General features: G+C 39.0%; 1 protein-coding gene across 1 annotated transcript; it reads left to right on the forward strand.

The window, feature by feature from the left end:
- The first annotated feature begins 1,706 nt into the window (after positions 1-1,706).
- On the forward strand, positions 1,707-22,791 carry klc2 (kinesin light chain 2). Its single transcript, XM_084404799.1, has 14 exons — positions 1,707-2,080; positions 5,888-6,148; positions 6,601-6,904; positions 9,686-9,902; positions 12,718-12,907; positions 12,988-13,161; positions 14,502-14,601; positions 15,081-15,130; positions 15,580-15,647; positions 17,244-17,352; positions 17,791-17,940; positions 19,439-19,563; positions 19,675-19,732; positions 21,405-22,791. Exons 2-14 carry the CDS (start codon positions 5,921-5,923, stop codon positions 21,486-21,488), a joined length of 1,857 nt encoding a protein of 618 aa, XP_084260925.1. The 5' UTR covers positions 1,707-2,080; positions 5,888-5,920; the 3' UTR covers positions 21,489-22,791.
- Positions 22,792-23,204: the final 413 nt, after the last annotated feature.

The raw sequence follows: 23,204 nt of genomic DNA on the forward strand, positions 1-23,204 counted from the left end.
ACTGCCGAAGTGTGTCCGCTGTTACATTATGTTTGTGATTTTGTATGTATGGAAAATGATTTTCAGTATTTATAGAGAACGGGGATGGTCAAGTACTGAATTTCTGATTCGTTTCACAATTAAACTAAAGCGTTTTCAACAGCTACTAGTTTTGGTCAGTGGAACATGGAGTGTGTTTATCCGTGTGTGTCGTGTGGAGTCCGATCTTTGCCTGTCCTCGTACCTCTGTGTCACGTGAACTTTCTACAGAATACGTGAAGTGAATTCCAGCATTCTGATTGGTCGACTAATGATCCCAACAGCCAGTCAGAATGTCCTTCGTCCACTTCATCAAGTACTTGTTGTCAGTGTAATGTAATCTCGAGATAATATGCCTGAATCACACAAGCTCTGGATTCAAACTGCAGATTCGGTCTTTCTGTGTAAAGCAAAAAAAAAAAAAGTAATGTCTGTGATATTTCGACGTGCAAGATGATGAAGCCGAGCTTGTGGATGAGATGAGTATTTTTGCACATGCGTTATTCTCTTTTAGCAGTCTTCAGCTCTTTGCCTTTTTGCCTTTAGACAAAAATGCTTGTACATATCCAAAGTGCTTGTAATATGAACTCATGTTCCTTTATCGTGTTATTTTTTTATTTGACATGTTTTGTAGTACTGCTTTTTCATAATTGAGTTTGTCAATCAATAGATGTGGTATGGACAGTGAAAGTGTTACTTGTATTCTTTTTTTTTTATTTAATAAACACACCTGCTTTGTATATTCCCTTGTGTAGATTGTGGATTTTTTTTGGTATAAGACAAAATAAGTGCAGTGTAAATATTATTTTTTGGCACTTGCATTGCTTATGATGGATTAAAAACTTGCTAAGTTTAACATAGAATCGAGAAAAATGATTCACAAATAGATATCACCAGTTGAATAATAAGCAACAGTACATTACGACAATATTTGAATATACTGACAATATTGGCATTAAGAAAACAAGTGTTTCATTTTGTTGACCTATTATATCAAAGGTTTTTACAGAAGAGAATTTTGGATATCTGTTTCTGTCACTCCATAAATCAGAATATACACCATATTTTTAGGAATAACATAAATCAGTCGAATGATATATGAACAAACCCCTCAGGAAAAACCTTCGGAATATAGATAGGAATAACACTGTAAAATGTGGTATATGTAAGTGGTACTGAAGGAGGTCCAAACTCAATTTTAAAAGCGGGTTTCTCAAAATATGTAGGCCTATTGTGTCTGTATAATCTGCATGAATAGGATCATTTGGGATATTTGTTTAAAAATGCTATATTTTTGATGCATAATTTAGAAGAAAAACGGTACCTAAGATAACATGAACTAAGAATGAACAATACTTCAGCATTAATTCATCTTAGTTCATATTAATTTCAACATTTACTAATGCACTATTAAAATCAAAGGTTGTGTTTGTTAACATTAGTTAATGCACTGTGAACAGCAGCTGTATTTCTATTAACATAAACACAGATGAATCAATACAGTAACAAATGTGTTGCTCAGTGTTAGTTCATGTTAGTAAATACATAAACTAATGAACCTTTTTGTAAAGTGTCACCGGAAAAGCTTGGCCTATTTATGAATATTGATATTCCTCCATCGGGGCTTCGCACACGAGCGCGCGCACTGCGCGTCCACGCCCGGTAGGCGAGGGCGGGTGTGATGATGTCAGCGCGCATCGGGGCTTTGGATTCTGGGAGCACAAACACACACATCAGCCATTTTCAGTTTGCTGTGGTCATCCTCTCTCAGTCCAACACAAAGATCCCGCAACTGTCGAGCTGAAACACACAGAAGGATGGACGAAGAGAAAGCGGGTCATCGCGCGCACGGGCGTGTGTTTTGCTGAGCGCGTCACAGACAAAAGCGCATCTTCATCTAATTCATCTCGTTCATCTCGTTCATCTGATTCAAGGCTCAAATCGTTTATTATTGGAGCGAGTCTGGAGATTTGGACGCGTCTGAATCCATAACTTCTCATTAAGAGTCACGCCCGAATTCTGCTTGATTCCCAAACAAACCCAGAAAAGCGAGTTTTAAAAGGTAGGTTTCTTACATAAACAAATGATCTGTGCTTGAGTTATTGATGGGATATTCTTGCACTGATCACACAATAGGACCGCTTTCAGTTTTGAATGGGGGAAAGTTTAGCCTGATCTGCTAAAAACAATAGCTAAAATGAGAATGGTGCAAAAGGTGTGTATGTCTATAAATAAATATTACATAATAGACAATGCCCTAGCAGAGGATTCATGATGCATTTGGTGACTTTGTCCTCATCTTCCAGACATTGATGGTGCAATGAATATTTCTGGGGTTATGAATTTAAATATGCATTATTCATTCTCAAACATTTTAATGTGAGAGTACAAGATGGAGGATGTGAGGCAGTTTGCATGATGAAAGTAAGTGTTTGTGTATGTCAGTATTATGTTTGGTTTGATTGATTCACATTCACATGCTTTGAAAGCAGGCCTGTGTGTGCTGTTCGTGCAGAATGAGATCTGATCTGAAGATGTTGTAATTGTCTGGACATTGTGCACGCAGCCAGGGATGTGTTGTTGTCCTGCGGGTCACCTTGATGGATTTTTCCAGGTTTCTCCTGATTATTCCAGGCAGCTGTCAGTCATTATCAGAGCTCATTGGTATGAGTGCGCGGTTTGTGATCTGATCAGATGTGTTTTTAAGCTTTGCATCTCGAGGTTTGATGTGGGACTCTCCTCTGTGTTGCTGCATTGCAGTCTACAGGCGTGTTGGAGGCGAAGGGCGCCTCTGCTGGACGCAGGAGGAACTGCACATCAACACACGATGGGGGTTTTGTTTGAAATGTCGTAAGAAAAGACTTGAAGTCTTATTACTGCGATTCCTGTTACCTATTACGTTCTTGATGGGGATATACATGTATAATATCGCATATATTTGTATATTATTCAAACTATTATATTTTAATAAAATATAATAAAATTAAAATATGACTTTTAATAGCATTAATATAAAATGTTATTAAAAATAATTCTTATAAAGGTGGATGGATACAAACTTTCTACATGGAAAACCTGGGTAACTTACAACTTACAGTGTATATAAATCGTAACTTGCCCAGGTTGCCATAAATAATGGCATAAGTTGCCATAAATAATGGTATTTATGCATTATTATGTTAGTAATCTCTCTCTCTCTCTCTCTCTCTCTCTCTCTCTCTCTCTCTCTCTCTCTCTCTCTCTCTCTCTCTCTCCTCTCTCTCTCTCTCTCTCTCTCTCTCTCTCTCTCTCTCTCTCTCTCTCTCTCTCTCTCTCTCTCTCTCTCTCTCTCTCTCTCCTCTCTCTCTCTCTCTTTCTCTCTCTCTCTCATATGTTTATATACACACACACACATATGTATGTATGTATATGAGAGAGAGTATAACAAAATTGCTAGCATTTAATGTAACATTTTTAATGTTGTATAATTTATTCAAAGTTAAGTCTTCATTTATTACAAAAACTCATAATACATTAAATGAAAAAAAAAAAAACCTCATACATATCTAACGTACACATTCATTTGATTAGTTTCAAAATGTAAACCACTGAATGTAATGAATGATAACTTGTAGTCCAAGTTAGCAAGTCAGATTCAGTAACTGCTAAAAAGAGTCGATTCTTTGAGTTGGGAATCATCTCTAAACATTTGAATCATTTAAATGATATCTTAACCAATTGCCAATTTTATTTCCAGATCTGTTTGGTCGTATACTAGTTTAAATGAGCTGTAAGTAATCAGCTGTAGAACAATGAGTGATTTCCTTCATTAGTAAACCCTGATCCTGAGTTCCTGTTGATCTGATCTGAATCACTCTGATGACAGTATCTACTGGCACTGCTGTGGTTATCGACGCTGAGCGCAGATGTTTGGGCGCAGGACTCTTTTGTCAGCACTTGTGTTTTTGGCTGTGATCTGCAGTAATGCAATGCTGTGATGATCCTGATCTTCAGGGTCTAATAGAGCCTGTGTTACGTTCGACTGTATGATTCTTATAAACCGTGTTGTGTGTAACTCATTACAAGTAACTTGAGTTATGTAATCAGATTACTTTTTCAAGTAACTAGTAAAATAACGCATTACTTTTTCAATTTACAACAAAATATCCAAGTTACTTTTTCACATTTATTGACTGACAGCTCAGAAATAAAGTGGGAGTGTGTGTGTGTGTGTGTGTGTGTGCTGTGTGTAAACATTATGGTTATTTTAGTTCTAGTCTAAATGTGAACATGCATTTACTAATCACACTTGCAGGAAAACATTCAGTATTCCTCAAAATGAATAAAAACAGTGAAATGCAATCTCAGAATTTTACGCAAAACTTGTATAATTAACTATATTGAATTACACAAATATACTTTATGTATTTAATCTCACTTTATTAACCAATTTATTTGCTGCTGACCTTCAATGATCTATTCAACCACACTAATGAGCAAATATTACTTTAGATTAGATTTAGAAATAAGAGTGTTGAACTTCTCCTCCTGTATCTTATTGTTCTTTAATCCAGAATAACAGCAGCTGAAGGGTTTGTTTCTACTGTACAGGCGTAAATATGCATTTCCATCAGCCTCAGGATTATTCATTTCACCTTTGGTGTGAAAGGGCCTTAACATGTACCAAAAAATATGACTTTTTTTGTTGTTATTAAACACGCAAGCCCAGCCCAGGTGAGAAAAAGTAACACAAATGTAATGTAACTTTTCATAAAAAGTAACTAAGTAACGCAATTAGTTACTTTTTTGGGGAGTAGGGCAATATTGTAATGCATTACTTTTAAAAGTAACTTTCCCCATCCTCACATTCCTCCATTCTGTGTGTTCTAGGGCTGCACAATATATAGAAATATCTCACATGTATATAGTGCAATGCATAAGTGAATACACCCATGCTAAAGTTGACTAAAAAGAGGAATAAAAATTCATATTTTGGAAATTGAACTTAATGCCTTAATTTAATAAATTAGGAAAAATCCAACCTTTAAGGACACCAATTTTCTTTGTGAATGAATAATGTATCGTAAATAAATAAATGTTCTTCCTTAAAATACAGGGTGCATAAGTGAGTACACCCCTATGTTAAATTCCCATAGAGGCAGGCAGATTTTTATTTTTAAGTATTTTTTTATTTTATTTTTTTTAGGATACTATGCATCCTGATAAAGTTCCCTTGGCCTTTGGAATTAAAATAGCCCCACATCATCACATAGCCTTCACCATACCTAGAGATTGGCATGGGGTACTTTCCATAAGATCATCTCTCAATGCAAATCAAACTAGCTTTTAGGCTAACTGAAATAAAACCATGCCAATTTTTAAATTAAGGCATTAAGTTCAATTTCCAAAATATGATTTTTTTATTCCTCTTTTTAGTCAACTTTAGCATGGGTGTCTAAACTTATGCATTGCACTGTATATCGTGATATAGTCCTGATCAAAAGTCCTGAGCAAAAGACGAAGAGAAAATCACTCGCTGCTCTTGGATGAATAACTTTTGTAGCTTTAATAATACAGTTCATACAGTGAACAGCTTTAATAATACAATTCATACAGTGAAAACTAAGCAGTGTTTTATTGTTTATTGCTGTTTCTGTTGTTAAATAATCCTAATGTAGGCCTTTCTTGAAACCCTGAACCCCTGTGGTTTACACTGATGTTAAAATAACACTTCTTCTGCTACAGTAAAACACTGCTGTTCACTTTCACAAGTTTAGGGATGTTTTCTTGTCACAAAAAGAATGTGAAACACATATAGGTTATGTAATTTTAAATATATTTTTAAGATAATTTAAGTTTATTTGACACACTTTATCGCATTCTTCTTCAGTATCGTGCAGTGTGTTCCTCTGTCCCGCGGGTGATGTCCACTATGGTGTACCCTCGAGAAGAGGCTCTGGAGCGGCTCACGCAGGATGAGATCGTGTTGAACACTAAAGCGGTGATGCAGGGTTTGGAGACGCTGCGCGGGGAACACGCTCAACTCCTCAACTCCATACTGGACTGTTCCCAGCCTCCCGGAGCTCAGGAGAAGTCCAGCCTGCTCCGCAAGAGCCTTCAGGACATCGAGCTGGGGCTGGGCGAGGCGCAGGTACCCCACACACAACACTGCAAACAACACTAAACTGTGTGTGTGCGTCATTTATCACACAACACTGCAAGACACTAAACTGTGTGTGTGCGTCATTTATCACACAACACTGCAAGACACTAAACTGTGTGTGTGCGTCATTTATCACACAACACTGCAAACAACACTAAACTGTGTATATATATATATATATGCAGTTTTCAACTCATTCTTACTGACTTTTTCCCTCTTTTTTTTTTCTTTTAAGAATTTACAAGAATAGTTATGAAGTTTGTTATATCTCCCTTTAAACCTAAAGCAGAAAAACAAATCAAATCTAGTCATCTTTATTTATATAGCGCTTTTTACAATCCAGATTGTTTTAAAGCAGCTTTACAGAGATAACAGGAAAACAATGCCACACAGTTTGTGTCTAGAAGAAAATAAAGCTGTATAATCATGTCTGGTGTCAGGTGATCATCGCTCTGTCGGGTCACCTGAGCGCCGTGGAGTCGGAGAAGCAGAAGCTGCGCGCTCAGGTGCGCCGGCTCTGCCAGGAGAACCAGTGGCTCCGGGACGAGTTGGCCAGCACTCAGCACAAGCTGCAGAAGAGCGAGCAGAGCGTCGCACAGCTGGAGGAGGAGAAGAAACACCTGGAGTTCATGAACCAGATCCGCAAGCTGGACGAGGACACCTCGCCCTCGGAGGAGAAGCCCGGAGAGAAGGAGAAGGACAACCTGGACGATCTCTTTCCCAACGATGACGACCAGGGGCCAGGTGAGAGAGAGCGATGCTGTATGAAGACAAGCTTTGTTTCCAAATGTCAATTTTACAAACTTTTATAAACCCAGCCAGTATAATCACAATGAACACATCCAAAATGAAATATTTAACATATACAGTGAGGAAAATAAGTATTTGAACACCCTGCTATTTTGCAAGTTCTCCCACTTAGAAATCATGGAGGGGTCTGAAATTGTCATCGTAGGTGCATGTCCACTGTGAGAGACATAATCTAAAAAAAAAAATCCAGAAATCACAATGTATGATTTTTTAACTATTTATTTGTATGATACAGCTGCAAATAAGTATTTGAACACCTGAGAAAATCAATGTTAATATTTGGTACAGTAGCCTTTGTTTGCAATTACAGAGGTCAAACGTTTCCTGTAGTTTTTCACCAGGTTTGCACACACTGCAGGAGGGATTTTGGCCCACTCCTCCACACAGATCTTCTCTAGATCAGTCAGGTTTCTGGGCTGTCGCTGAGAAACATGGAGTTTGAGCTCCCTCCAAAGATTCTCTATTGGGTTTAGGTCTGGAGACTGGCTAGGCCACGCCAGAACCTTGATATGCTTCTTACAGAGCCACTCCTTGGTTATCCTGGCTGTGTGCTTCGGGTCATTGTCATGTTGGAAGACCCAGCCTCGACCCATCTTCAATGCTCTAATTGAGGGAAGGAGGTTGTTCCCCAAAATCTCGCAATACATGGCCCCGGTCATCCTCTCCTTAATACAGTGCAGTCGCCCTGTCCCATGTGCAGAAAACCCCCCCCAAAGCATGATGCTACCACCCCCATGCTTCACAGTAGGGATGGTGTTCTTGGGATGGTACTCATCATTCTTCTTCCTCCAAACACGTTTAGTGGAATTATGACCAAAAAGTTCTATTTTGGTCTCATTTGACCACATGACTTTCTCCCATGACTCCTCTGGATCATCCAAATGGTCATTGGCAAACTTAAGACGGGCCTTGACATGTGCTGGTTTAAGCAGGGGAACCTTCCGTGCCATGCATGATTTCAAACCATGATGTCTTAGTGTATTACCAACAGTAACCTTGGAAACGGTGGTCCCAGCTCTTTTCAGGTCATTGACCAGCTCCTCCCGTGTAGTTCTGGGCTGATTTCTCACCTTTCTTAGGATCATTGAGACCCCACGAGGTGAGATCTTGCATGGAGCCCCAGTCCGAGGGAGATTGACAGTCACGTTTAGCTTCTTCCATTTTCTAATGATTGCTCCAACAGTGGACCTTTTTTCACCAAGCTGCTTGGAAATTTCCCCGTAGCCCTTTCCAGCCTTGTGGAGGTGTACAATTTTGTCTCTAGTGTCTTTGGAGAGCTGTTTGGTCTTGGCCATGTTAGTAGTTCGATTCTTACTGATTGTATGGGGTGGACAGGTGTCTTTATGCAGCTAACGACCTCAAACAGGTGCATCTAATTTAGGATAATAAATGGAGTGGAGGTGGACATTTTAAAGGCAGACTAACAGGTCTTTGAGGGTCAGAATTCTAGCTGATAGACAGGTGTTCAAATACTTATTTGCAGCTGTATCATACAAATAAATAGTTTAAAAATCATATATTGTGATTTCTGGATTTTTTTTTTTAGATTATGTCTCTCACAGTGGACATGCACCTACGATGAAAATTTCAGACCCCTCCATGATTTCCAAGTGGGAGAACTTGCAAAATAGCAGGGTGTTCAAATATTTATTTTCCTCACTGTATATAACAACTGCAAATCGTCTAATTTGTAAACGAAATGATTTACGCACTAAATCCAGCATAAACTCCGCACAATTTGCATATGTTTAAACTCTCAAGACAGACGTCACATCCCGAACCTCACAGCAATTGGCTGCCGACCATGAACTGCCCAACCTTTTGACGCTCTCAACGCTTTCCAATCCCAAAATGCACTGCGCGAGCGTGAAGCTCGACTTCCATAGGAATGAATTGAAAACGCTCGCACCGCCGTCGGTGAGAGCGTCAAAGTGGCTGGAAGTCATTCATTTTCAATGTGATTTGGTGAAAAAAATGTGTGAGAAGTGGCACGGCGCGTCTTGGACGGTGTGTGGGCGTCGAGGAAAGATTAAGTCAGGGCAACTTTATGGTAATGAGCTATGATGCGGTTCGGTGGCAACCAATCGGGATGTAGAAGTCCTCTGGGTGTGAGTCCAGAGAACGCAGTCCTGCAAACTGTGGTTCCGACCACATTAGTTCCCAAGCAAAAATGGAGAAGTTGATCATGTGAATTCGATAAGAAGCGCAACACTATTTATAGGCAACATTTGCATAACAAAAACGCTTGTTTTTCAGCGGCAATGCAATTAATTTGCTCAAAACAACACAGATTTGACCAGCTGCATTAAGGCCACACTTCAACCAGGACTGTTACTGTAATCTGGGCTGCACACAAATTAATGTTAATGTTAATTAAAGACCAAGGCTAGTAAACGTCTCCTATAAACTGCATGTTGAAATTAGACTGTGAATACAAAAGCCACACCACACAAATGGCTTTTAATTGGTTTATTTCGTTAGCAAACATGTAGTTCTTTCCATCGCTCAATTTCTTACTTTCACATTTAAAAGATTTAATGAGGTTAACTTATACCCTACCTGTGGTCAGTCTGCACAAATACCGATCAACATGCTTGTTTGCTTTGCGGCCCCTTTAAATGAAGTTTGCAAGACCAAGCTTTCTATGGCGTTGTTGGCAGGGCGTGTGTGTGAACGCACAGTAACCTCTCGCTGTTCCCCTGTCTCTCTCTCCAGCTCAGCCCAGTGGTGAAGCGGCGGCACAGCAGGGAGGCTACGAGATCCCGGCCCGCCTCCGAACCCTCCACAACCTGGTGATCCAGTACGCCTCTCAGGGCCGCTACGAGGTGGCCGTGCCGCTCTGCAAACAGGCCCTGGAGGACCTGGAGAAAACCTCGGGACACGACCACCCCGATGTGGCCACCATGCTCAACATCCTCGCCCTGGTGTACAGGTCAGAGACACTATGTTAAGACAGTGTCTTAAAGGGGTAGTTCACCCAAAAAAAAAAAATTCTGTCGTTTACTTCAATAGTATTTATTTGTCATACTATGGAAGTCAATGGTGCACGACAACTGTCTGGTTTCCCCTATTCTTCAAAATATTTTCTTTTAGAAGACAGAAACCCATACAGGGTGAGTGTGAGTAAATGATGACAGAATTTTCATTTTTTGGGTGAACTGTCCCTTTAAAGGGACACTAAGTAGGAATTTCTCCCATCTAGTGGTGAAATTGTATTTTGCATTCAAACGAATAATGCTCTCCAGCGCCTCACTTTTTCAAATGCGCGTTGCATCTACGGTAGACGTTATGTACCAAAAAGCTATGACAGGATGTCTTATAATAGCACTTCGAGTTTTTCTTCAGGTGAACAGGTTTGTTATTTAAAACAAACTGAAACATGAATCAACGAAAAAAAGAATGTTACAGTATGAATTACTGACTGTGAAAAACATTAACTATGGTAATTAGTAGTAATGCCTTCTTTACTTGTTATATTTTTTGAAGTACGTGCACTGTTAGATATCATCATCATCATCATCATCATCATCAGAGCCTTCTCTAACATTACTTTACTCAATAGCTGCTATTCATCAAAGAGCCTGTTTAACTTTTAACTATAAATGTTCTACTGTCTATATAATAAAGTACATAACCAAGCAATGAAAATAAAGCTTGTAATTAAGACCGTAACATTGACTTACCTGTCGAGAAGAAAGCAGGCAACTTCAGCGTCTCTTTTGAAAGCTTTCTCCTGCATTAGCGATCCCGACACTAACCCTTGTTTTTGTAATCTCCGGTCACGTTTCCTTTTACGGTCTATTTTGGACTTTTTCGACGACGAGGACTCATCCTGTGACTCAGCATATGTATGAATGAACGGTGTATAAATAACCGTGCAGTGCAGCCTTTTAAACTTGCCGCGGCAGTGACAAGCGCCTCTCACTGCTCTGCTCCTCCGCTTCTGCTGGCTTCAGTCACGTGACGCTGGTTCTGAACGAAAACGTGTTGTGGAAACGCGTTGGCCTAGTACTTTTTGTCCCTCTCTGCTATTATAGTTTTTCAAGATGGCGGAACTACATGGAAGCCTCCGTGGACCTACCCGTCCCATGTATATAAAGATAATAAATTAATCGTTTACGAGGATTAGTCTGATCATTGGCATAGGTATTTGTACACCATTGAGGGCATATTTATTATTAAAAATATTGATTTTAGATAATAAAATACCTAAAAAGCTACACATAGTCCCTTTAAGATCTAGTCTGATGAACTAGAAGTTAGTCGAAGAGTAATCAGTCTTACTTTTAGGATTCAAAACTCTACTTTGTTACTGACATAAAAACGTTTTGACCAGCCTTAAAGAATTAGATGGTTAAGACTAGTCTAACCAATTGATGCAACCGGCCACTGGTCAATATTGAAAATATTACTGATGCACCGAAATAAACACCAATGTTTTCATTCAACCAAAAACTGGACAAAATCAATAAAATGTAATAATCAAGTAATCAAATTTATTTAATAATCAACAATAAAATGTATATAAACATTTTAATTGCACATAATGACTTTTATTTTATGAAAAATGTGAATGATATATTAATCTGTTGTTGAAAACATAAACATTTAAATGTTGTCTGTAAATCATTTTCTGTCATCTTTGCAGGACTGTGATATGAAGAGTGTGCAAAGTAATATAGCAACTGTGTTAAAGTGAATAGCACATAACAGGCACAATACCGGTGTAAACTAGGGCTGTCAATCTTCCTCTATAATACTATTCGAATTCCATTCCTTATTTTATTATCAGCCGTCAGTTTGTCTGTTATTGCCTTTTGGCGGACAGCTGGTAGCAGTTGAGCCCCGTGATGAGGAGAGAGAGAGAGGCAGAACATAAGTAATTCTTGCCTGTTTTAGCGGCGGTTCCTCGGACAGATCGCCTAGCTTGTCAGGTTGTAAGTTGTCATAAAAAAATAACGTATATTTTCCTCTCCGTTTTGGCCTTCCGTCCACAATGAGACGGCGTTTTTATTAATGAAAACGCACTCCAAAGTGGATATATTTGAAGACGCCGTTTTCACGTTGTAATGTGGACTGAGAATCAAATTGTTGATCTCCGTTACCGTGGAGACATTCCTCTCCGCGACTTTTGACAGTTGTTATGATGATACAGCGTGGATAACGTGCACAATTGTGTTACGATTCAAAAACTTTATTGTTTATCAGACGAAACAAAAGCATTTAATTTTCACATGTGTGTGCCAAGGCGGCGAGAAAGGCAAGATTGCATTAAAAAATATATATATACATAAAAAAGCAATATTCGAATAGGAACTTCAGCATTCGAATAGTATTGATTTTTTTAATATTCGAATTATATTCGAATTTCGGAATTCGTTCCAACAGCCCTAGTGTAAACATGAATATCTATTGGTCCATTATGCGTTACATGACTAAACGTGCGTCATCATTTTCAAATACCTCCGTTTTGACAGTCCACACTACAAACAGCGTTTTCAAATTGATCCACTTTGGAGATCGTTTTCATTAATAAAAACGCCGTCTCAGTGTGGACGGAAGACCAAACCGTAAAGGAAAAAGATGCGTTTTCAAACGAAACCGTATTAGTGTGGACAAGGCCTAACACGCCATCAGAGAAGCACTAATTAAACGTCACCGTTTCCGTCCTCCAAGACTCATGTCACCAGTAAACATGTAGTGCGCCACCTCTCCGTCGTCACATGCATTCCCGTGTGTTCTTCCAGGGATCAGAATAAGTATAAAGAGGCGGCTCACCTGCTGAACGACGCGCTGGCCATCAGAGAGAAAACTCTGGGGAAAGATCACCCGGCCGTCGCCGCCACGCTCAACAACCTGGCCGTGCTGTACGGCAAGCGCGGGAAACACAAGGAGGCCGAGCCGCTGTGCAAGAGGGCGCTGGAGATCCGGGAGAAGGTGGAGGACACGCTCAACTCTGTCATGATGGTGCTCTGGTGCAGCCACTGTTGTTAGATTCATGTGTACTGTGTTTGCAGGTTCTGGGTAAATTCCACCCTGACGTGGCGAAGCAGCTCAATAATCTGGCCCTGCTGTGTCAGAATCAGGGCAAGTACGAGGAAGTGGAGTATTATTACCGCAGGGCGCTCGAGATCTACGAGAACAAGCTGGGCGCCGACGACCCCAACGTGGCCAAGACCAAAAACAACCTGGTGAGGCCAGATAGCGAAATGTTGAAATGTTCTTTCTTTTTTTTCATAAGTCGTGATATTTAATTGAAGATAACTTTCTTGTGATGTTGCAAATTAATGGTTGGTGACGTTAATATTGTGACAGTAGACATGTCAACTTATTGAGATTAATTTCTGTGAATCAGTGTGACTGTTTGAACTGATTCACAGAAATGAATCTCAATAAGTTGACATGTCTACTGTCACAATATTAAAGTCCCCATGAAATCAAGAATTACATTTTTTGGGGTATTGGGTATTTTTTTAGTGTGAATATGTTAACCTTAGTGTTCTCTATAAGCTAGTGTGCTCCAAAACAATTACAAAATTCACATTTAGAAGATATAAACATTCAAAACATAGTCTCTCACTTCTGCTGATATGGATCAATGATTTTCTGTCCAATCAAATGCTCTCTAGAATATTAAGCCCCGCCCCCTACATTATAAATTGACGCTGAAGCTGCGGCTGAAATCGGTCACTTGTTCACACATTTACTGTTTTCTACATGGTAAACTGCACATAGTGCACTATATAGGGTACAGGGAACTATTCAGACTGTGTAAATATCCTTTCCATTGGGGCGAATGAAGTCTGGTGTCACGCTAGTGTCATGTGAACCGCCGCAGCTCCGGTCCAAAGACACAATACACAGAGCGGATCATGTGATCGAGTCGCGCAGACCAGAAAACGTATCGGACCCTTTGAATCCTGCACTGAATGCTGTACTTTAAAGCGATACGGAGGAGAAACGGTTAGAGATTAGGAGGAAACTGCGGCTTTATCGAGCTCAACGGCTCTGGCTGAACTGTGATATAAACTAAACACTATTGGCTACTTTAAAAAAGGGGAGGAGCTGATCGATATGCCCCGCCCTGTCTTCCTGTTTCAGTGGAAATTATCTCAACTCACTGAATAATGCTGTGTGTTTCAAGGCACTTTAGTGGGTCAAAGGCCAAATTAAAAGCATATTAAGATAATCATGATGAATTATTGCCAACAAAATATATATTTTTTTATTTCATATAGTATATTACTTACACAAGAAGGGAAAAACATATGAACGAATAAGAAGAGCTTTTTTATGTTGAGAGCAAACAGAATGAATCTGTACTTCCTATTTATATTGCTGATGTCATGAGCTCCTATTGTAGAAAGCGCATATTCATGGTGAATAAAGATCAGTATCGTCTCTTGTCGACAAAGAACAAGCCCTCAGGGTGAGTTCTGATGCGAAACGTGACCGTTTGGCTGTGCATCTGAGAACCCGAGAGCATTATTCAGCCTGAAGCTCATCGATCGTGATCCTCTCTCCTCCACAGGCGACGTGTTACCTGAAACAGGGCAAGTTCAAAGACGCCGAGACGCTGTACAAGGAGATTCTGACCCGCGCGCATGAGAAAGAGTTCGGATCGGTCAACAGTAAGTACTTCTCAGAAAACACATTTCAGGAAGATGTTGCTTTAATTATGCATGCATGGAAATCGCTCATTCATGCACATGTTCTTATTTTATGTAAATGTGCTTTTGTAAGAATAGACACTTTTTTTTTTTTCATCTTCATGATCAGTTTTTGTCAGGATGAAATGGTGAGATGTTTGATGGTCTTTCAGAGGTTTTGTCTTATCTTGTTCACTGAGGCCATCTGTTATGACATCGCAGGCCTTTAAGCCAATCAGACGCTTACAGGATTATGATCAAACATCCACTTGGTGTTCCTAAGAGCTTCAACAAGCTAATTATAGTCAATAAAAGAAGACTAGCCACTCAGTATCTGATGCCGGGCAGAGGAAAATGCTAGAAAAACACGAAAGCATTTGACAATATTTGAATAAATCACAAAACAATGCCGGTTTTTGCTCTATTGCTCATAATGAGAATATTTTTTTTTTTTCTCTTAGATGATAACAAGCCAATCTGGATGCATGCAGAGGAGCGAGAGGAGAGCAAGGTATTACAGGCTTCATTTACATGTTGGTACACATTTATTTAAATTTACATTTATACAAATTTACACTATCATTTACAAGTTTGGGTTCAATATGGATTTTTTAAAGGAAATTATTACTTTTATTCAGCAAGGATGCAATAAATTGATCAAAAGTGGCAGTAAACGTTGTTAATATTTTATATGTTAGTATTATTCATAATTATGCTTATATCCACTTACCCATATTAATAAACGTGTATATATATATTAAAACAATATTTAAGCAATATAACATTGCTTTTATACAACATTAAACCAGCAATTAGCAAAATGTATCTTAAGTTATTTTATTTATTTTATACAGCAATTCAGCCTTGTCTTCATATATTCATTATTTTTACCAATTTGCATATTTTTAATCCGCTCAATTCATTATAATTAAGACGATTTTTGTCTGATGGTCGTTTCAGGGGAAGAGAAAGGACTCCGGTCCTTACGGAGAGTACGGCAGCTGGTACAAAGCCTGCAAAGTGGACAGGTGAGTGTGCAGGTGCCCTCAGAGGATTATGGGTAATCAAAGTGTGGACGAATCAATGGCTGCGTTTACATGTGATTTATTTCCAATCACTAGAGTCAGAACTTAATCGCAGAAAGATGTTCACATGACACAAGCAAACCTCTTCACACCCGTTTACATGCCATTTTCATTAATACAGAGTTCTGTCATGAGCCTCTAGATGGCGCAGGCTAATGGGTCCTTTACTCACCTGTTCATGATCACATCGTTATCTATAGACCTTATGCGCCAGAGAAACGAGGGCACCGCCATCTTTAGAATATTGTCTTTTAACTTCCGTTTTTGCGGTCGCTCTGTATATTTCTATGGCATTGCTGTCCAGGAGTAATTAGCTTTTGAAGTGGATTTACTTAATGTAAAGTTAACGAAAGTTATCATGAGGACTGTAATGTTTAAAGCAGATGACTTAACAAATTTCAGTCGACCGGGAAGATTTTAAAACGAGCCGTTCATTAATAAACACGCAAAATCGCTGTGAAAATACAGACCGGAAGTCAAAAGACAACGAGCACAGCGCTGAAAAGGGGCGGGGCTACATAAGGTCTATAGGGCGCTGCTGATTGGTTCCTGCCATATCAGTAGCCAATGAGCTCGCTGCTCAATCTTCAAAGACTCGGGTGGCATTTGCCTTTGCAGTGCAGTGCGCTTTCAGAAACCCTCCAACTTCCCCAGCTCCGCCTGTATAGATCTGCTACGGGTAACTCATGTATGCTGTATTTTCACTTGCTCACAGCAGCGTGTCGTGTGTGTGTATTGGCAGAAGCAAGACCTGTACTTGCTCTCCGGCATCAGGAATGACAGTGTAGCAGATCTATTCCACCAAGACCAAACACATCTACAGTGTCATATCCATTCCCAGGCCAAACACTCCAAGAGTTGTCAAGTCAGAAATCTGAGTATTCTCGAAGAATTGAGCTCAGCACAAATGATGAACTCGCACGCGTTACTGGCCAAGCTCTCCCAGCACACACAGATTTGTTCACCGGTTCTTTGGTATCTGGCCTCTGTCATTTTTCCAGTGAAACTCCTAAATGTGTCCATTTCACTGTTTTCAACCATCAAAATACTTATATTCATATCACACAATGTTGTCAACATGAACTCAGTTTCTTCAGCACATGCGCACTTGGTCAGAGTGGAATAGATGCGATTTTAAAATGTTCAGATGCCTTTTATCGTGATTAAAATCGGCATAAGCCACGTTTTACTACGATTATTGGCTTGATCGCATCAACGTGATCAAAGTATTGTGTTTTTGGCATGAGGCGAAGTTTAATCACAATATTGCCTAAATCTCATAACGTAGTCTATAGCTGTGTCCCAAATGACGCACTATGTACTCAACCGTGTAGTGTGTGAACTTTATACGTTTATTTTGTCTTTCAACATCGGAGTCTGATAGCCCCTCCCCCTCCGCTACCACAGTCGAGTTCATGAGTGCACTTATTCTTTTTAGGATTTTCAGTGTGAACGCACTAAAGTACGCGATGTGGGACGCTGCTCATGTTTCGGAGTGATTGTTCTGTTGAGAGTGTGTCTGGTGTTTGTCTCACGCAGCCCCACTGTGAACACCACACTGAAGAGTCTGGGCGCTCTGTACCGCAGGCAGGGCAAACTGGAGGCCGCCGAGACGCTGGAGGAGTGTGCGACCAAGAACCGCAAGCAGGTACACACACACACACACACACGGATTTCCTACCTGATGCTTGACTTCCTGAGTGCAGATGACTCACACAGGAAGAGTTGTTAAGAATACCTCAATGATTAAACTTTTAGACTCACATTGCTTCGTTTCTTTTACTTTCCTTTATTAATCTTAAACTAATGCCATTTCAATTGACTGACAACCCGTGTTATTTTAGTATCATTGAGATACTATTATAGTTTCTTATTGAATATGTTGAATTTTAATTTTTTTTTACATTTGTCTATATAGTTTTCATTGATTTTATTTTAGTATGTAGTTAAACGAAAAATAAAAATAATTTTTATATTTTATTTTATTTCAGTCAACGTTTATTTTATTTCAAGTAACACAAACGTTGTTTAGTTTTAGTTTCAGTGAACTATAATAACCCTGCTGACACACACACACATCCGGCAGGGCATCGATGCGATCAACCAGAGTAAAGTGGTGGAGCTGCTGAAGGACGGAGGTGGTGCTGGAGGGGACAGACGTCAGACCCGGGACGGAGTAAACGGCCCCGGAGGCCCCCGAGGAGACTGTGATGGGGACGAAGCCGAGTGGACTGGGGTCAGTGGAGCTCTTAGACCCTTTGTTTGTGTATTATATATACATTTCCTATTGTAATGCATCATTTATTCCTGTATTTTCAGCATCATTACTCCAGTCTTCAGTGTCACATGACCCTTCAGAAATCATTCTGATAGGCTGCTCAGTTCTTATCAATTATTATTGGTGCTCAATTATAAAAAATAGTTGTTATTATTATTATTAATGAAAAGCTATTACATTTATTGATAATGAAAAGCTATTAAAGGTGCACTATGTAATTTTTTTTTTTTTTTGTCAAAACACCATCAGTCGTTCTTCCAAAGCGTGTTTTTGTCTTGCGCTGATTCACTATGGTAAGCTGTTATAAGTGTTTATATTTTAGACCTTGTCAGGATGGTGAAATCTATTGTGAAGGGTCGTTTCATTATGGTTGATGTATCGCTGTGCTGGAATTTATTTTACCGTGTGTATTAACGGGTAAAGATACAGTAACGTCTTCAGCTAGTCAGCTTGAGATCCTTTCCATCTATACTGGTTATGTCTCTTAAACCTATAGTGAATGTTTTATGAGCAGAATAATCATATTCATCCGCACAGTCACGCAGAGCCGAAGCACAACCAAAACAATATTCTTCTGCAAAATGCATGCAGTTTTGTTTTTTAACCACTAGAGGGCCAAAAGTGACAGTGTACCTTTAATGTAATTAAATAAATAAATCATAAAAATGTCAAATTAAAATAAAAACAATCAAAATAAAACAATTACTAAAGATTTTAAAAATAATTATTTGTGTTCCTGCATGTCATGTGACCATTAACCGACATCAGAGAACAATGAACTTAAGTTTATAATTTATTATTATTGATTTAATTTTATTACTGACTTAACTTAAGTTAAAATCTCAGGGGCCACTTCACGTTAATGCTGTATATTAGGTCTCCGCTGACAAAAAAGGACTCCCTGCAATGCATGTAAATATGAATTTGTATATTTTAATGTGTTAGAAATACAAAAGCCTTTTAAAGACAGCAAAACATGGTTAAATGACTCACTGAGTGATAATTCAAATAATAAATTAATGTTTTTAGATATGCAATATTGCAATGTTGAGAAAACGCTTCTTAAAAGTGATTGATTTCTGTAAACCCAGTGATCAAATGCTGTGTTTGGCTCGCTTTTCAGTGATAGTCACATGACTAGTAGCTAATCTGTGTGAAATTCCACAAACCTGGAAGACCTTCTGAACGGATATAAGCAGTGGACTTGATAAAAAGATTTATTTAGGAGAATAAATAATTTACTGCCATTGTGAGAATACTGTTATTATGTAATCAATAAAAAAGTAACTGTAGTCTGATTACAAGTATTTTAAAATGCAACAATCTAATTACAAGTATTAATCTTTGCAATCTGATTACATGTAATCTGGATAATGTAATCAGACTCCAAAGATTAAGTTATTTACTGCCCAACACTATATATAAGCTTGAAGTTGATCATATTTCCCGGGCACAGGATGGCAACGGCGCCCTGCGCAGGAGCGGCTCGTTCGGGAAGATTCGTGAAGCCCTGCGCCGCAGCAGTGAGATGCTGGTGAAGAAACTGCAGGGCAGCGGCCCACAGGAGCCACGCAACCCCGGGTGAGAGTAAACCTCAACACACATCAGGGATGATCTTCTCCAAAACACCTGACAAACACACAATCTGCTCTGACGCCAGCCTGTAACTGCTGTTCTTGTTTCGTTCATAAGGATGAAGAGGGCAAGCTCCTTAAACTTCCTCAACAAGAGCGTAGAAGAAACCTCACAGGTGTGTTTTCATGTCTGCATACACTTTTATTTTTTTATTTATGTATTTTGAAAGAAATTGAATTGCATTGTGCATTGCATTGAATTGAATTGATCAAAAGTTACAGTAAAAACTTAAGTTTTTATTCATCAAGGAATCCTGAAAAAAAAACACGTTTTTGCATAAATATGAAGCAGCACAGCTGTTTTCAACATTGATAATAATCAGAAGTGTTTTGTGAGCATCATATTAGAATGATTTCTGAAGGATCATGTGACACTGAAGACTGGAGTAATGATGCTGAAAATCCAGATATGATCACAGGAATAAATTACAGTTTACAATATATTAAAATTGAAAAGTTATTTTAATAGTTCTGGTTTTTTTTGTATTTTACTTCTTTCAAAAATCGTACCCGCTCCAAACTGTTGAACGGTAGTGTATATTCAAAAATAAGCTTGTTGAAAGTCAATTAACACTTCACCAAATAGAAAAAAGCTGAACGATTTGCAGATAAAAGCAAAATCACTCCAAGTCATGCATGTGCTTTAATGCAAGGGAGGCTGATAATACAGATCAAATTTGTATTAATGCAGTGATTATAAATATATAAAAAGTATTTTGATGGACTTGAAACCCTGCTGACAACCCATTTTACTTCTGTACTTTACTTTAGAATAACATGTTGGTTCACAGTAAGGTCAAAAACATGTATTTTAACTTAATGCAGGGAATATTCACTCAGCTTTAAAGGTGCAGTGAGTGATTTCTGAGAAACACTGATGATATTGGAAATCAGCCCAAACACACACACCCCTCCATTCATTGCTCCGCCCTTAAAATGCACAAACTTGCAGGAGTGGATGTCTCTTTTATCATAGCAGAAGTGAAGCAAAATAATGCTTTGTGAAAAATAAAGTGAACATGAATGAACGACAAGGAAGAACAAACAATGATCGAGATGTTTTTTTCAGCAGCTCCAGACAAACACTCAGACTGTCCTGTTACCATAACTAACATCACAACAACAACATATATTGGTTCTGTGAAACAACCAAAACCAATGTTACTCGCATATGGAGCAGAAACAATGAAACCTCAGCGTCAGTTTTCAGATCTTCCCGCTTCTGTCTCTCCAGCGCTGGAAAGCTTTTCTAATATTAACGCGGGACCTAAAGCTGATCATAACCCTTCTTTCCCCAGTGATATTCCTCTGAGCTTTCTCTTTTCTAATGTCTCTCAGCCATCTCTCTTTCTACAGTCCTTCTTCAAATCTCCCTCTTGTCCACTCTCTCTCTCCTCCCCCATTATGAGTGGACACGCCCCCTACTGCTGATTGGCTCAATCTCTCTCCTCCCCCATTACGAGTGGACACACCCCCTTCTGCTGATTGGCTCACTCTCTCCTCCCCCATTATGAGTGGATACACCCCCTACTGCTGATTGGCTCAATCTCTCTCCTCCCCCATTATGAGTGGACACGCCCCCAACTGCTGATTGGCTCACTCTCTCCTCCCCATTATGAGTGGACACGCCCCCAACTGCTGATTGGCTGCAAGAGTGTTGTGCCGCTTGTTCCGATCCACTTTCAACAGGGTTTCTCAGAAATCCCTTACTGCACTTTAAAATTTATGTGTTTTTCCACTGTATAATGTTAAATTACACCAATTGTATGTGTGTGTGTGTCTCTTCAGGAATCTAACAGCGGCCTGTCAGAATCCAGGGGACTGAGCGCTAGTAATGTGGACCTGACCAGACGCAGCTCTCTGATCAGTTAGAAAACGGCGTCTAGATGTGGAAAAGGCCAAACGGAGAGGCTGTTTGCTACCTACTTGAATTGAAAATATATTAAATGATCCTTACTCAAAACGTTTTCCTAAGAAAAAGGTCTTAAAAGCAAAAATATGTCTTTTAGTTTCACATCGCTTGCATAATCTGGGCTACGTCCATCTGCTTTGCCATTAGCCACACTCAACGAACGTAATGTAAAAGATAAAACGCAATGTAGCGCGCCATCACCCACTAGACCACAGGCAGGCGATCTGCTCTAGAGACATTCAGTGGTAAAATTACGTCATAGCATGGCATCAAAATTGCGTAGTTTAGCATACAATGATAAAGTAATGCTGTCTGTACAAAGCATCTATTTCCGCTGGGATTGCCGCTATGGGAGTGCCATTTAGAAAACAAAGGTCATACATGCTAACTCCTTTCACAAAACGACCTCACCGAGTTGAAATGGTGCAGAAGCTATATTGCACTTACGAAAAATATGAACGTAGAGGTCAGAGACGGATGAGCACCGACTGGTACAACCTCACTTTTGCCTTCTGAGTTTTATGTATATAATGATTTAAATTATTTAAGGTTTTCTTTTGTTCTGCAAAATTAGCGCACAAGGATTTCGTTTACACTGTAGTTGGGATTTGTTTTGTCCTGGAGCGACTGGAAAACGTGTTGAACGGTACAGTGAAGGATTCTGCTTTACAGGCCGAGCAGAGCTCTTAAATATTAGGGGTTTGGGGCAGATCTAGATTCATAATTCAAACGCTCATTTCTGTTTTATCTGACTGCACGAACCCCAGCTCTGTCTCTCATAGGTCTGATGTGGTGGAAAAGGCCAATCGTATATAACTGGCATTTTCCATCCACTCATAATGTGACGTGTTTTTCATTTTACATGATTTTCTAGCCGCCAGAACACCGTATAAATCATAGCTGTGTCTAAAGCAGACAATTCCACCTGTTTTTCTTTTATCTTGTCCATTTCATGTTGTTTAATTATTAAATATCCTAACAGGAACAACAAATGTTTTGGTGTGTGTAAACCGTTGAACCTTTATGTGACTCTGTTACCTTTTTTATCATTGATTAAGATGTGCAGGATGAGTGTGTGTTTGATATTGGGTTTATTTGAGTGATTTTTCTTCTGTGTTTATCAGAGCGATGATGATGATGATGATGATGATGATGATGATGATCTCAGTTTCACCTCTGAATACACAGACGACATTAGCTTTTGGATCCAGCCATACAAACAGGCGAATCTCATGAATAAATGTCTGTCTCATATTTCACCTGAAATCATTTGGAATTATATTTTTATTTTGCATAAAGAAAATAGGGACCACAGCCATCTTTGCATTGTTACATTATTCCCATCCAAATGATCTATATATATATATATATATATATAGAATAAATAATTCATCATTGAAATATAGCAGTTATTTCACATTGTGCGGTGATTAAATGTGCTTAATTGTCCTTAATGTCACAAATGCTAAACATCTTAATGGTCCTTTAATATGCTTAATTTTCTTTAAAAAAAAAAAAATCTTAATACTATATAATATTTTTTTTTCTTATGGTTTTTGAGTGAAATATGACATGCATGTTCTTGATTTAGTTTTGTGAGATTTACTCGAACAGAATGTATTGCAAAAAAAGTCACCAATGGATTAATTTTAATGATTGTTTTGTCAGGATGAACA

This window comes from Rutilus rutilus, assembly GCF_951802725.1.
Source record: "Rutilus rutilus genome assembly, chromosome: 3".
Lineage (NCBI taxonomy): Eukaryota > Metazoa > Chordata > Actinopteri > Cypriniformes > Leuciscidae > Rutilus > Rutilus rutilus.